At 38.3% G+C, this 17,105-nt stretch overlaps 1 protein-coding gene across 1 annotated transcript; it reads right to left on the bottom strand.

Annotated features, from left to right (window-relative positions):
* Positions 1–3,513: 3,513 nt before the first annotated feature.
* COMMD2 (COMM domain containing 2) lies at positions 3,514–12,683 on the bottom strand. The gene is made up of 5 exons (XM_019748847.2): positions 12,532–12,683; positions 12,360–12,437; positions 11,568–11,650; positions 10,345–10,518; positions 3,514–4,541 (listed from the first exon to the last, which is right to left on the bottom strand). Exons 1-5 carry the CDS (start codon positions 12,596–12,598, stop codon positions 4,344–4,346), a joined length of 600 nt encoding a protein of 199 aa, XP_019604406.1. The 5' UTR covers positions 12,599–12,683; the 3' UTR covers positions 3,514–4,343.
* Positions 12,684–17,105: the final 4,422 nt, after the last annotated feature.

Below are 17,105 nucleotides of genomic sequence, written 5' to 3'. Positions count from 1 at the left end.
CCTATAGATAACAATTTATAATTATAAAAAAACCCTCTCATAAAAAGTTGCTTAGATTTAAAACGGCAACACCCAGAGTAGAGGCCACGTTCAGGTACATTCATGTAGGTACTTGTATTCCTCACACTCCTTTTCACTTTAAGCCCATTAAGGAAATAAAATGACTTTTCCCGTATTTCCCTATTATGGTAAGTAGAATCTTACGGATTTGTGGCTATCAAGAATAATGAAGTCATTTGAGCGCCTGGGCAGTGAGGAGTGCAGCAATGTAAACATAAAACAAGGCGCCTTTACTATTCAGTGATCAAACCATTAAACATGTGATTTTATTGCCATAAAGCATATCATTGTTTCCTTCTCTCCATAGGATACTGCTTTGCAAAGCTGAGAAATGAGCTTATTCTGCTTTTATAATTATAAAATCATCATTTTCAGAGTTTGTAAAGCTCACTGAACTAACCATGTCAATGATGGAGTTGGGCGTGTTTTGTTTTTTTAAAAAAGTATTTAAGTTTGAACATAACAGTCATGGTGGTTTCAAAGGTGAATGTATTTAAATAAAAGGCAATGTCTTATGACACCCTTTTCACCAAAATATTTTCTACCATTTGAGAAAGGAAAAGAGATGAGACTAACCTATGATTATGGAAACTGTGAAAGGGTAAGCTAAGGAGGGACTTAATCAAATATGTATTTTAAAAAATAAGTACAGAGATGAGTGAGTAAATTATAGCAGGAAGACTTTAATACAGCAGCTGAAAGAACCTCCTGACCATAGGGCTGTGAAAAACTACTAAGTATTATGTGCTTTCCTCTGGAGATTAAGAATACAGGATAATGCTCTGGTTAGATGCTGTATTACCTAGAAAAAGAGCTGGCTTAGATATTTTCTTGAGATTCCCATTCTTCTTTCACTGGTATGGAGGAAAAATGGACAGAAAAAAGGGCCTCTATACAAAGCCTCTATGTAGAACCCTCGGTCTGTCCATCTGAGTCCTTTGGGGATTGAGTAGTTTTGAATGACTGTTTTCTGGAGAACTGTATCATTCCAAGAATTAAAATTTTGGATGAAAATATTACTAAAAGTGTATTTAAATTCCCTGATCCGTTTTCTCCTTCCTTCAGACTTGAAAGCTGTTTCTAAAAAATATTGAGTCATCAAATTATAGAAATTCAGCAAGAAAAGAAACAGCCATAATCCTACCACCCAGAAACTACCAGGTAACGTTTTCTGTTTCTTAAACAGAATATATTGTACGTAATTCAAGGCTACAAACTAGTGAGATCCTCAGTCTAACATGAGGATTTTCTAAAGCCTGGTACTATGCTAAACATTCTAGATACACCATCTCATTTAGTCCCCACAAGCCAATGAGGTAGGTGTTATTCCTCTTTTGGAGATAAAGAAAACAAAACTTTGGGAATTTATCAAGGACCCATAAGAAGCCACAGAGCCTAAATTCAAACCCTTTTGTCCAGCTCCAAAGACTGACCTCTGAACCTTCCCATAGGGTTACAGTCTAAAAGGCCACATAGTGTTATGAATTTTAAGGGCTCCCACACATGCGTCCTTTATAACACACACTTAGTGATTTTTTAAAACAATCTTTTTCTAACATTTCTTTTTTTTATTAATTATTTTTTAAAGACTTTATTGGGGAAAGGGAACAGGACTTTATTGGGGAACAGTATGTACTTCCAGGACTTTTTCCAAGTCAAGTTGTTGTCCTTTCGATCTTAGTTGTGGAGGGTGCCGTTCAGCTTCAAGTTGTTCTTTCAGTCTTAGTTGTGGAGGGCACCATTCAGCTCCAGATCGTTGCCTTTGTTAGTTGCAGGGGGCACAGCCCACCATCCCTTGCGGGAGTCGAGGAATCGAACCAGGAACCTTGTGGTTGAGAGCCCACTGGCCCATCTGGGAATCGAATCGGTAGCCCTCAGCGTTAGCAGCACGGAGCTCCAACCGCCTGAGCCACCGGGCTGGCCCCCCTTAATGATTTTTCAAACTTTCCCTACTGTCAGGTTATTTTTCAGTTTTCAAAGAAGGTATATTTTCTTATAATTTCCCCACCACCTTTCCAATTCACTGCTTTAAATTTGCCTCAGCTTGGAGACATCAACAAACAAGCTCATCGAAATCCTGTGAAACACAAAGGAGACTTCCAGTGGGTGAAGTATGTAAAGACTTTGTGATACATAGATTATTTCCTACTCACAGCTCTGTTCTGAAAGCTGAGATGTTACTGTTCTGGGTTTGCGACATGAAGGATGTGACACTTAAGTCTAAACACACATCAGCCAATCCAGAAAAATCAGCACGCTCATAATCCAAAATGTTTTAATACGAATTTAGATAGTTATACATGGAAAGGCACATTACCCTGAGTCAAGAAACCTGTGACTCCATCTGCAGAAAACATGTTCATATACAAGCTACAAAAAAAAAATAAAAAAATCCAACGTGCCATAAAAAAAGCAAGGCAGAGGAATCCATAGGGGTATGGGATGTTTAAACAAGAAAAGGAAGAGGCTCATTCGATGGCCTGCACTAAAAGGTGAGCCCCAGGTTCAAAATGAAGTTGGGAGACTGCTCCCAACTCACTTCGGCCCAAATAGGTGAAAGCAGAACACTGGAAAGAATAATGGAGTATAGAGAAAGGGGGCCAGGGGAGTTTGATACAAATGAAAAAAGAATAACACATGCTTTCTTGTTTTGATTGGGGTAAGGACAGTGGATATGCGGTGGAAGGAAGGTTGCCCTGAGGAGACACAGGGCTATTATTTCAGTCTTGGCTGGGGTCAGCCCCGCTTATCTTCCACCAAATGTGGACAAATAGGAAGCCTCACAGAGCTATTTTTATCATCTAACCTTGGCAGGCATGTTGCTTTTAAACCCAATGACATATGCTACTATTTCATGCAATAAATAGTTTTCTTTTATTTGTGAGGTTATTCATATGAAAGCTTCATTATCACCATAATTAAAAATTATTTCTGATTATAGTTTGCTAATATCTGATAAAATTATTTTGCAACTGCAGAACATATACCTAAGGGAAAAAAGAGTGACTCAGATGTCTGCAGGGGGCGAACGGGCGGCCATTTCAACTGTGCTTTTCTTTCACTGGCCTCTTCCCTGCTAGGCTCCCTGGTGAGAGAAAGAAACATGAGGTCACTGTGACCTGAAAATCTCTAATTCTCAGGAAGCAAAGTGTTGATAGGCCTACAGGGCAGCTTGGTCTGATGGCTCTGGAGGCCATCCTGGGTTGCTCCAGGGGATGAGACTCTCAGAAGAAGGCCCTGGATAAATATGTACCCCATTTCCACCCTTCCATATGATTTTTACCCTTAAGTCTCCTCTTTTCCTTAAGTCGCCTGTGTCCCTGCACTCTCTCAAGCTGATCTGACACATCAGCCTCTGGGCTTTTCAGGCCAATAGCTTATATGAGTAGTTAGTTACCTACTGAAAAACGAAAGAAAATCGAGTTGTAAGGAAGAAGAGATATTTGCTTGGAATGTGGTAAACATGGTTTCCCTTTGCTCTCTTTATATTTTATTCAAACAAAATTATAAAAGTGACACTAATTTATATCCAAAGAATTACGAATTGATTATATTACTCCTACATGCATTGTTTATAAATTTAAATGATAGCATGTTTCTTAAATGCTTTGGGTGTTAGGGAAAAAAGTTGTCCTTGATAAAATGCAATATATGGTCACACAAATTTGAGTTACTATTTAAGCTAATTAGCCACAACTCAAACTTAAGCAACATGACAAGTACTTATTAGCTTCACATGCCAAGAAAAATGCACGAACTGCCTAAACAGTATAGCATTAAAAAAAACTGTTATTTATTTCCAACTATTCTGTGGCTATTAACATCGATGGGTTGCTTTTTAAAGGTCAAAAACATTGAACTGTCTGGAGACATTCTGAATAGTAAGAGTATTAAACTGTCAATTTTATTTTCAAACTTTGGTCAATAAGGAGGAAAATAATAAAGTTAAGCAGTGAAAAGAAATACCAAAAAAGGATAGTCATTCATATATACAGAAAATATCAACAGTACAGATTCACTTCCAGTTGATTCGATCCTATTTACACATTTAAAATATCAAATACATCTTAATTTGTTAAGAAGCGGATCATATTTAGCAGCAGGAAAGGAACTTTACTTTAGCTTTTCAATATGACCTCCATATCTTGTCACAGGAAAAGAACTTCCATGGAATCTACATGTATTTATCACCATCAAGTCATAAAAAAATTAGTTTTTATAAGTAATGTGTGCATATCATTAATTCACAAGTAATTCAAAGGGAATAAACCTTAAAACTGGGACTACTTGATATTACGCACAACTCTCCTACAGTGGTTTGTTTTCATCTCCTCCAATGCTTGTTCCAGTTGCTGAACCAAATGGACCAGGGTGGCTGGGTCTGTCTGTAGAACTTGGGTGCTGTGATCTCCATTCTGATTAAGGTGGAGCTTTATAGTCACTGATGGTTTTATTTGTTGCCTGAGGCTTCTGCTTGCAAGCTTGATTTTAAATGGAATAAGAGCATAATAACTGCTTAATTAGCATGCCAAATATAGAATATTTATAATTACCTTACATCATACACAAAAATCAAATTTCACATGAATCACAGACTTCAAAGTGAAAAGTACACTTAAAAACCTTTGGAAAGAAAAAAGAAATGAGATTATATATGCAACCTTAGAGTGAGCACAGATTCTTAAACATGATATGAAAGGCATAAATCATAATGAAAACAATGACAAATTTAACTACATTAAAATTATTAAATTTTCTTCAAAGGATAGCTTAAGATGGTGGGGGAAAAAATGCCACAAACTGAGAAAAGATATTTTGTAACACATATAACCAAAAACAGATTAGTATCCGGAATGTATGAAGAACAGCTCTGATTTATAAGGAAAGAAAACACAAACCAAGGAAGCTGTGCACAAGACCTAAGCGAGCACTTCACAAAAGAAGTAACACAAACAGATAAACACAGGTAAATGTGCTTAACATTATTAGGAATCAAGAAAATGGCCAATAAACCCATAAGATACTGCTTTACACATACCAGACAAGCAAGAACTAAAAACCTGTCCACATGGGGCACTGCACGTGATGGGAATTGGAATGGGAATTGGAACGCTCATCCATTGCTGGTGAGAGTGATGAGAGACTCATTTTGGAAAACAATATATATTTCCAGCAATTCTACTCCTAGGTGTAGGCCTTAAACTCTTAAGCATATACATATTTTTATAATAGTATGTTTCTAAGAGTCAAAAGTTAGAAACATCTCAAATATTCTTTAACAGAATGGATAAAGTGAGGATATTCATACAATGAAATGCTTACTAAATGGCAGCAAAAAGAAATGCACTACAACAACATAGATTGTCATGAATAAATCTAAAATGAAAATGTTCAATCAAAAAAGTAAGTTGCAAACAAGGTTGCAGGTTCGACTCCCACAAGGGATGGTGGGCTGCGCCCCCTGCAACTAAAACTGAAAGGACAACAACTTGACTTGGAAAAAGTCCTGGAAGTACACACTGTTCCCCAATAAAAAAAAAAATAGTCCTGTTCCCCTTCCCCAATAAAATCTTAAAAAAAAAAAAAAAAGTAAATTGCAAAAGAATACATGAAATCTAAAAATTATAGTTTACTGAAAAAAAGTATGTTAAAAAAAATCTGCAGAAAAGATTAAAAAGAAAATTCAGGACAGTGCTCCACAGGACTGGGAGGGGGTTGTAACTGGGGGATGGCGGTTCAAACATACTGGTTTTCTATTTCTTAAGCTTAGCAATGAGTATTTGTTTTATTATTAATATTATTCTTTAAACTGAATACCTATAATCTTTTTTTTTATTGGGAATGGGGAACAGGACTTTATTGGGGAACAGTGTGTACTTCCAGGACTTTTTCTAAGTCAAGCTGTCCTTTCAATCGTAGTTGCGGAGGACACAGCTCAGCTCCAGGTCCAGTTGCCGTTTTTAGTTGCAGGAGGTGCAGTCCACCATCCCTTGCCGGAGTGGAACCGGCCACCTTGTGGTTGAGAGGATGCGTTCCAACTAACTGAGCCATCCGGGAGCTCAGCGGCAGCTCAGCTCAAGGTGCCGGTGTTCAATCTTAGTTGCAGGGGGTGCAGCCTACCATCCCTTGCAGGAGTCCAACCGGCAACCTTGTGGTTGAGAGCCCGTGCTCCAACCAACCAATTGAGCCATCTGGCACTGGCCCATGTGGGAATCGAACCAGCAGCCTTCGGCATTAGGAGCACGGAGCTCCAACTGCCTGACCCACCAGGCCTGCCCAATACCTATAATCTTTTGTTTGTATATTCCAAAATTTAAAAAATAAGTACTAGTGACATATTATTAAAAGAAAAAAACACACACTAGAAACTATGACCAATTTGGAAGTGATGGTATATAACCCTAGCACCGGAGTGGGCTCGCTGAAGAGCATTCTCCCTTAAAAGTAACCAGGACCTCCTTGAAATAGTAGCTTATTTGAAGTCTGGGACAGGAATTGGACAAGATGAACCTGAAACATCTTGTTATACAAGAAAGCAAGATTGTTATCTAGGACTATTGGAGTCATGTCAAAAGGACAAAAAGCCAAACTGAAGAGGCTTCCAAGTGAGTAACAAATCTAAACCTAAGATTTCAGGATTAATTTAATACCACAACACAATAACTTCTTCCAATTAATTCTAGGTGATTTGGGCATCCAAAAGAATCTAAAATGTTGATTAAGGCTGAAATTCAATGTCTCAAAATAATTTGAAAACAATAGATGAACCAGTCCCCAAACCTAAAACAGGTATTTGGTAAAGTAAAGTATCTCTTTAAGATCGTTTATCTAGTATAGAAGATTATAGATAGACAAACGGTAGTAAATATGATGATTGAAAATACTGCTTATTCATTCAATTATGCATTGCTTATACTTCTTTTTCCTGTATATCTGCACTGTCAGATAGTGATCAAATGTATCTAGTTGTGTAATTAAGCCACAAATTTTTTGTTGAAGGACTTAAGGTCACTCAATCTATCCTCCAATTTTCAGACAACATGATATCTAAATTAATAAGCTTTACAGATAATACCTATACCATTTTCAAAAATTTCTAAAGATTAGGGCCGGCCCGGTGGCTCAGGGAGTTAGAGCTCCATGCTCCACACTCCGAAGGCTGCCGGTTCGATTCCCACATGGGCCAATGGGCTCTCAACCACAAGGTTGCCTATTCAATTCCTCGAGTTGATGGTGGGCAGCACCCCCTGCAACTAAGATTGAACACAGCAACTTGAGCTGAGCTGCCTCCCAGATGGCTCAGTTGGTTGGAGCGCATCCTCTCAACCACAAGGTTGCCAGTTCAATTCCTCGACTCCCGCAAGGGATGGTGGGCAGCGCCCCCTGCAACTAAAATTGAACACGGCACCATGAGCTGAGCTGCCGCTGAGCTCCGAATGGCTCAGTTGGTTGGAGCATGTCTTCTCAACCACAAGGTTGCCGGTTCAACTCCCGCAAGGGATGGTGGGCTGTGCCCCCTGCAACTAGAAAAACGGCAACTGGACCTGGAGCTGCGCTGCGCCCTCCACAACTAAGACTGAAAGGACAACAACTTGAAGCTGAACAGCACCCTCCACAACTAAGATTGAAAGGACAACAAATTGACTTGGAAAAAAGGCCTGGAAGTACACACTGTTCCACAATAAAGTCCTGTTAAAAAAAAAAAAAATTTCTAAATATTATATAATACCCCTAACAAATACCTAGTAAGATATAATTAGGCCTAGTTTTTTCTCCGAAAGAAATCTGAATGACAGTACTATAGGATAAAGAACGGTAGCCCACAGAGTTCTTGACCTGGGCTTATTTTTTTATTGGAGAAGAAATTCTGTCCTTCCTGTAAAAATAACAACAGCAACTTGAAATGAATCAGCCCTAAAGGTAACTCTCTCCTCCATCAATCTCAGATGCATTCAATTTACTAATGCTATTAACAAAGGCATTAATTATGCTGGCATTTATGAAGTATGGGAAATGTTTCAATTAGAAACTGAACTATGATGTTTAATTTTAATTTACCATAAGCAACTGCACAGTAATTAGATGGTAACTATCCATTCACTACCAGTCTCCATGAGATAAATCAGTTACCTAAAAATGAAAGGTTCTGTATCCATTACTAGTTTCCTAGCATTTTACATGGTCTTCATGTAAGTCTTCCTCTCATAAGCAGAAGAGTCCACTCCAGTTAAAATTCCTTGCAATAATTTCAACTAAGCTCAGGAAATCAGTTAGTTCTGAGTAGCTTTTTTAGTCCTTGAGTGCATTTCACTGTGAGGCAATATTCCTTCAATATACTCGCAACTTGAAACTGTATCAATCCTTGCAGTAACATAGCCATTCAAATTCATTTCAGTGGACAAATGAACTCTCTTGAGTTCAATATTAGAAAATTCAATTGCTTAACTTTCTGACTTCTAAAAACGTCTTCATAATGGAAAAACTTCAAGCAAATCAATAAAGCCAAAAAAAGACCTTCTAAGGACTACTGGACCCCAAATGTCAGAAGATATCCCCACACGAGAGGTAAACATGTCTAAGATCAATTACTGTTGAACCATGAACGTGACCATCCCGTCTCCTCCACCTGGTTATTATGAGGACCTAAACATAAAGGCTTAACTGGTGATCTCCTTCTGCCCATGAACTCTGCAGCACTTGCTGCTTATGTCGTCTCCAAGAGCACAAACTGTGTCCTGTTCTTTACTGTATCCACACCACATAATAGGTATACAGGAAATATTTGATAAATAATTTAAGAAAGTGCTTACCACCACTAGCCCCACCCCACACCTTTTTATATTAGCACTGAATGCCTATTATGTGCCAGGTATTGTGTTGGGGACACACTAGTGAACAAGACATAGTAGCTGCCCTCACAGAGCCTATAACCTGGTTTATAATACCATATCCCATGTTAATATCCATTCACACACTCATCACACTAGATTATTGCTAAACTCCTCTAACTGAATTTCTATAACCTATTTGGACCACCTTACCACCACCATTCAAATCAGGAAGAATCTACTGTAACAGTGGTTTACGAACTTATTGCACATTAGAATTACCTGGGTGAATGGGAAGCTTTTAAAAACCCTGATGGCCAGACCAAACCCCGTATCAGTAAATCAGAAACTCTGGGAGTGGAACACAGAATTTTTTAAATCTCCTCGATCATTCCAATACGCAGTCAAGTTTGGCTAGTGGGCTATACTGCATATTCAATATGCTCATTCCCATATCCATGTGGGCCTTTCCAGCTTCTGCTGTCTCCTGTCAAGAATATTTACCCTGGTTTTCTCTACTCATCTATCCTTCTGAAATTTCACCTCCTTTTGTTGAATCTTTTCTGGATCATTCCTGTGTACACCGAACTGAACTACCTGAGCTATAGCTTTTTAAAAATACTACGTTGTACCTTGATTTATACAATTGTATTCTTTTCCCCCCTCCAGAACCATACTTTATAACTATCTTTAATTACTAGTTACTGTGAGAACATCTAACCTTCCTAACCAGATAACATCTTTTCCAGCTGAGAAAGTATCTTACGCTTCTTTTGTTTCCCAAAGCATTTAGCACAGCTCTAGTCAGCAAATAAATGACATTCAATAAACATCTCTTAATTTATCTGTCACTGTTTGATAAAGGGCTACATGCAATAGTCTGAAAACTCCCTTTTGGTTATCTATGTGGCTTTAAAAGCAACTGAATCACACAAATATTTTGTTTAAAAAGAAGCCAGACGAAAGAATATTTACTGAATTGTTCCATATGTAGAAAGTTAAAGAGCAGCAAAAGTAATCTATGTATCTGAAGGCAGGAAGAAAAGGAAGGGAGAATAATTGGCAGGAGACCAGGAGGATGCTTCTGGGGTGCTGGTCATGGGTAAGTGTTGGTTTCAGGGGTGTTTTCACCATGTGATAATTCAGAATTGTACATGGACCTGTGCACTTTCCTGTATGTATTTGTTTAAATAGAAAAGTTTTAAAAAATCTAAGCACCACTTAACCATCTCCTTTTCCAAAATAACTTATTTCTTATAAATTTTGCAAATTAAACTAATTTGAAAACATTAAAAATATAAGAAAATGAACTATTTGTGAAACGGTCTGAAAATGAACATTAAAAAACTAGTTTCAAACCAGATTTTGTTTAAGGTGGTAAAGAATACAGTAAGACTGAGGACATAAACCTAAAATAAATCCTATATTTTATTTCAGGTTAAAAAAAAAGTCATACCTGTACATCTAGTCGCCATTCAAGGCTGTGGTAACTGGGAAGATCTGGTGCCAATTCACTCAGAATCGTTCTGATCTCCTTTCTGTTGTCCAGATAAAGCTGAAGCAACAACTTGTTCAACTCTTCAGAGAATCCCAGAACAAAAACAGAGTCTTGGAAATCCAGTTCAGAAATCTAAAAGTGAATCAAGTTTAACAGAACATCAAAATGTACCTTTGTTTATTAAATGCTAAAATACTTGATATACACAAGAGAATATGATATCCCCTAATTCTTTTCTGTCTAGTAAAAGAAACAACACTCCTTAAAGGCAATCCTTGCCCACTATTCCAAAATCTGAGTTTCTGATACATAAAAATACTTTATTAAAGTATAAAATGTAAAGAGTTGTTAAAATGCCCAGTGTTCATTCCTATTCTCTCCATCAAGCCAAATATTGCTAATATGTAAAAAAGTAAATGGTTTAATTTTCCCTCCTCTTAGGATACATATTGTGGTATACGGTTCAATCACCTGCAGAATTAGAGGCAATTCGAATTTATAGGAACATGAGGTATTCACACCAGCAGGTCACATTATAATCATATTGTTTAGGCATGGCTTCACCAAATCAATTATAAACTATTAACAACAGTACTGAAATAAGAAGGTACCTGCCAGGACTATGATACAGAGTATACAGGACCTTCTTAAGGTCCGCTTAAAACAAAAGAAGGGGCTGGTCCGGTGGCTCAGGCAGTTAGAGCTCCAGGCTCCTAACTCCGAAGGCTGCCGGTTTGATTCCCACATGGGTCAGTGGGCTCTCAACCACAAGGTTGCCAGTTCGACTCCTCAAGTCCCACAAGGGATGGTGGGCAGCACCCCCTCCAAGAACACGGCACCTTGAGCTGAGCTGCCTCCCAGATGGCGCAGTTGGTTGGAGTGCATCCTCTCAACCACAAAGTTGCTGGTTCGACTCCTGCAAGGGACGGTGGGCTGTGCCCCCTGCAACTAGCAACCGGCAACTGGACCTGGAGCTGAGCTGCGCCCTCCACAACTAAGACTGAAAGGACAACTTGAAGCTGAACAGCACCCTCCACAACTGAGATTGAAAAGACAACTTGACTTGGAAAAAAAAAAAGTCCTGGAAGTACACAGTGTTCCCCAATAAAGTCCTGTTACCCTTCCCCAATGAAAGCTTAAAAAAAAAAAAAAAAAAAAAAAGAGTCCACAGAAGCCCTTACCATGAGCTTTGAGCTTTCAGTGAGGAGGTATGTTAATCCTTCCACACCATGCTGTACAGTGTCACTACTCACATTGAGTTTTCCTGGGGAAAAAATGAGCAAATAAATTATTGTGTGATATTTATCCTTTTATCCAAACTGTTATTTAAGACTAACTATTATCCATTATTTTCTGTGTTCAAACATTGCAACTAAAAATAAGTTGGTAACAGCCTCGTGTTCTTTCTCCACTCCCAGCCAAATGCGGCCAGCATTTCCCGCCATGTAGGCTTCTTCACAGAATGCTGACCCCGGAGACTAGCACCACGCGCACGGTCCTTGTTTTGAATGCGCAGCTCCTTCCAACCCGGCTGAAGAGGAACTCAAAGGGCCGGACTTAATCTCACAAACCGCCCCTCGTCCAGCGGGAAAAAAACACCATTTCATCAGAAGCAGATGTCTGAACAACAAATAGTCAAACACCTGCATGATCCTTATGGCTCATCGGCTACTCCACACACTTTGCTGCATTTAACGTTTATACTTTATAGTATCTCTGGCGGATGGTATTATGTCTATTCTAAACATGAAAAAGCCGACTTAACAGAAGCTTTAAAATAGAAGCTTTTTATCTCACAGTTACTTAGAGGACGGGTGGGATTTGCGCCCTGACCGAAGAGCCTTTCTGGTTTTCTTCTAGCACAACGGGAACAGGACCCTCGGAGTCGCAACAACCCCTTTCGCTCCCGGACCACAGAGAATGGCTAGCACTTCCCCACCCATCCAGAAGGGCCGCACCCTTCCCTTACTTACTGGCCGCGCCATCGTAGATCTTGGGGTTCGATCCTCGCCTCAGGAACTCCACCGCAATCCGCCCAAACTCGGCGACCACTGCAATGGAAGCCAGGAGACCATGAGCGCCGGGCGCTCCCCCTGGTCGCCTCCCCATACCACTGAACCACCCTCCGCTGCCGCGTCCCCTAACCCGCGCTGTCCACTTGCGGCAGGAAGGCCAGGTGCTCCTTATGCTCCTCGGACAAATCCAGCAGCATCTTCGCGGAGCGACGAGTTTCCCCGGTCCGCGCAGACCCCGCCCTCACCACTTCCGGGGCTCGCGTCCAAACGCGAAGAAGCTCCGGCGCCTCAGCATCCCGAGCTTTCGGTTCCGGCCTACGGCAGTCCGACACTCAGACGGCCCCTGCGGTGTATGATGTTGGCAGAACATTCGTCCGTTGGCAAATATCTCGTAAAGACGTGGGCTGCTGGGTGCACCGTGCTAAACTCTGTGGGAGACGAAAAGATGTTTAAACATCCGACACGCCCCCTGGTGGAACTTACATTAATAACATCAATAGCTAACTTGTTAAGCACTGTATCTGGAATTGTTCTTACATTTATTAACACATTTAGAGTTCACAAGAACCTTATGAGGTAGGTACCATTATTGTTCCCATTCGAGATAAGGAAACTGACAGGTCGAGCAACTCAAACTAACTTTTATAGAGCTATTACTTTGCACAGAGCTTTTGTATGTTATATTATCTCATTTAATATGTTTAATAGCCATGACCTTGTTCTTACACATGAAGAATCAGAGCTCCAAAATTATGTAATAAACCAGTGACAGAGCTGGAAAGAGAGGATCAGATCCTTTGACCACCTGTTCCAAAGTCCATTCTACACAGCAGGCCGAAAGATGAAGGTCTGTAACAAGTTCTATGAGTCATTATAAATTAGTATAAAATGATGATGCCTACAATGGCGGATGCTCACGGAGTTTAGAACAATGTCTTTATTTTTATATGTTGAGTGGGGTATGAGAATGTGTTTCTTTTCCCAGTTGTCTCTTACCTACTATGGTCCAAATGTGAGACCATAGAATTGCTAATTGATAGGAATATGACTCTCCAAATCTCACCCACTTTGTGTATGGATATTCAGGAGACAGACCTAGAGAGAAAGAGAGACGCTTTTTATCTGTCTTATATCTAGGGATTAAGACAACTCTTTCTATACTATATGTTTCCTGGGCAGAAATGAAAGTGGAAGTTTTTCAGCTTTGCTCTCTGTGTCTATCTTGTCCCTCACATCTGACTGAAATTGAAATCGTTTTTTTCCTCCACTATGGCACAGAAAGGCAGGTCCTTCAACTTGTTAGCGCAGTTAGGTCTTGAAGCAGCGTTTAGAGAGAATACAATTTTTACTTAGACTATAAGTGGCAGATAAGCAAAAATGGCATCATTTCCTGAAGAAGCTTTTATTCATAAATTATTGAGAAAATGGCCATTATTTAAGAACAATGTTCAGAAAAGGTAAAGTGATTCTTTTATAAATATATAATGAACACACATCAAGATTGTAGTGTAATCATGAATTAATGAGAGAATCAATAAGGTTACAATAAACAGTTTCAACTGGTTCAAAGGAGATATTCAAGAACCATACATGTAGAGATGTTCCTGGACTTACAATGGTGTTACATCCCAAAAAACCCATCGTAAGTTGAAAATATCAAAAGTCAAAAGTGCATTTCATACACCTAACCTACTGAACATCATAACTTAGCCTAGACTACCTTAAGCATGCTCAGAACACTTACATTAGCCTGCAGTTGGGTAAAATCACACAAAGCCTAATTTATAATAAAGTGTTGAATGTCTCATAAAATTTATTGAATACAGTACTGAAAGTGAAAACAAATTGGTTGTATGTGTATTCATCATCAACATACATAGTTGAAAGCACACTGGGCCTGAAGAATGTTTGAAACATTGAACTAAAACAACAACCGAAAAAAACACACAAACCAAAACACTGGCAACATAGTGCAATGTAGAGTATTGGTTATTTACCCTCATGATCTCATGGCTGACTGGGGGCTACACAGCATCACCAGAAAGTAATTAGACTGCATTCCGGTAGCCCAGGAGAAGATCAAAATTCAAAATTCGAAGTACAGTTTTTTACAGAATGCATATTACTTTCACACCATTGTAAAATTGAAAAATCATTAAGTCGAACCATTGTATATAGGGTACTGTCTGTAGGGAATAAGAAGTGCTGAAATGAATTTACAAATAGATACAATATTATATTAATACCAATATGACATAGCCTTTCTACCCTGTGATGAAGTGGAGGCAGGGGAGGTGAAGGTAGAGAATGGGGAGCAGTAGAATGGGATTGCCAAAGACGGCGGTCAAAAAACCAAGTTATAGCTTGGGGAAACCAGCCTGGGAGTTAAAACTCCCCAGGCTAATTTATAGAATTATTTTTCACTACCAAATGTGATGTAGTTGTTTAGAGAAAGTTATCTGAATGAAAAATCAAGTCTAGATTCCAGATCTCGCTCTGACACTACCTGTAGAGCCAACAAGTTGTTTTTATGTTATAAACTTAGCCTCTTCATTTGTAAAATGAGTATTTTAATGATGACTGTCCTTTTGTGCCATGAAGTGCTGTTATGTTGCTCAGATAAACTAATAAATTCACATTAAGAAATAAATTTTAATGATCAAATGAAACAATAAATTAGCAATTGTTTATTGTTAATAAATGGTTGTTTAACAATCAATTAAACAATTGAAAGATTTGTAAACTGAAGATTTATATTTTATAGGAGATTTTATATGCACAAATCATTGAGAATTCCATGTGCTTGATTATCCTAAAATTCACTCATTTAATTCAACAAATATTTATAGAGCAATTATCCAAAGGTTCGGGCATATGCTATGCCTTGGTAATTTGGAGATGAATAAAGCTATGTCCTTGCCCTCTAGAATATGACATTAAGTGAGAGAGACAATCAAATAATTTCAGTGCAGTGGTTATACTTGAGGAATAAAGACAATAACATGGAAACATAAGGTGGCAATTAACTCTGATTTCAATAATACTGGGCTTAGAAAACATATTCTAATAACTATGCTTTAAATTGTATGACGTTATAAGTACATAAGATCTTAACTCCATCTGTCCTAAGTAAGCTATTTTCTTACGCTATCTTATTTCTGGGGCTAAAGTAAAGAAAGAATAAATACTCAGTATTTTTTTCAGCTGATTCTGTCAGAGAGCCTGGCTTCATACCAATTAGCCTCTCATACTCCTCAGCTTTGTATCTCTCTCTACCTTATCCACCGTCCTTTTCCCTCATATGTCCCCATATTCCTTTCTCATTCTTAGGCGTTTCAGCCCCAAATCTTTGCACCGGCCATTTCCTTGGCTGTATTTCAATGATACATAAACTGTTATCATCCCCTGCAAGGAATCACAGTTCAAGTCAGCATACTGTCAAAGGGACACCAGCATGGTGACACCCATCATTCACATGAACTGCCCTCTCATGAGTCTGATGCTAGCACCAAATGCATAAATTAGCCTCCTGAGATTTCTTTCATCATTTTAGTTCACTTTTTAAATTTGATTATAAATGCCTGTGAAAAGGGTACAGATAAAATACTTCTTGTTGAATTTTCTCAAACTGCACACACCCATTAATCCAGATGAAGAAACAGAATGTTTTAAGTACCCAGAACCTCTGCTGTGCCCTCTTCCAGTCACTATCTCCTTTTATTGTCTCTACATGGAACAAACATCTATAAACGTGCTGCCTTACAACACCTCTTTACATCATCGTTGTATTTTCTTTTGCATTAACCTTCTATGTGCCCCAACCCCAAAATATCTAACTAGGAACTTAAAGGTATTTTAAAAATGAGCTTTAAGCTTTAGATGCCTCTGGCTGTTGTAACAGAATCTATCTTAAAAATCTTCCTACCAAATAGAATAAATAGTATAAAATATTTAGGAAAAAATTTAACAAAAAATTTGCAAGACATCTATACTAAAACCTAAAAAACATTGATAAGAGAAATTAAGGAAGACAAACTAATGGAGACATATAGCATAGATAAATATATCCTGGGTTGTAAGATTCAAATATTATTAAGATGTCAGTTGTGCCCAATCAAAATCCCAACAGGCTTTTTCATAGAGAATGACAAGTTCATTTAAAAATGTATATGGAAATGCAAAGAACTGAGAATAGCCAAAATCACTTGAAAATGACAAAGTTAGAGTATTCATAATACCTGATTTCAAGCCCCATTAGAAAGCTACATAATTAAGACAGTATGGTATTATTATGGTATTATTATAAGGAAAAGTTAGTAGATCAATGGAACAGAATAGAGAGTCTGGAAATAGATCTATACATATACTGTAAATTGATTTTTGACAAAAGTGCCAAGGTAATTCAATGGGGGAAAGGAAAGTCTGTTCAACAACTAGTACTAGAACAATTTGATAAACTGTTAAAATGGGGAAAAAAAGAATCCTGACCTTCATCTTACATCACACAAACAAAAATAATTTGACATGGATTATAGCCTTAACATAAAGACTAAAATTATGAAACTTCTAGAAAAAACATATGAAAATATCTTCATGACTTTGGGGTAGAGAGAGAGAATTCTTAGGAAACAGAAAGCATGAACCATGAAAGAAAAAAGTGATAAATTGTACTTCATCAAAATTAAAAACTTTTTATTCATCAAA

This window comes from Rhinolophus sinicus, linkage group LG01, assembly GCF_036562045.2.
Source record: "Rhinolophus sinicus isolate RSC01 linkage group LG01, ASM3656204v1, whole genome shotgun sequence".
Lineage (NCBI taxonomy): Eukaryota > Metazoa > Chordata > Mammalia > Chiroptera > Rhinolophidae > Rhinolophus > Rhinolophus sinicus.
This window is presented reverse-complemented; position numbering and strand designations above follow the sequence as displayed.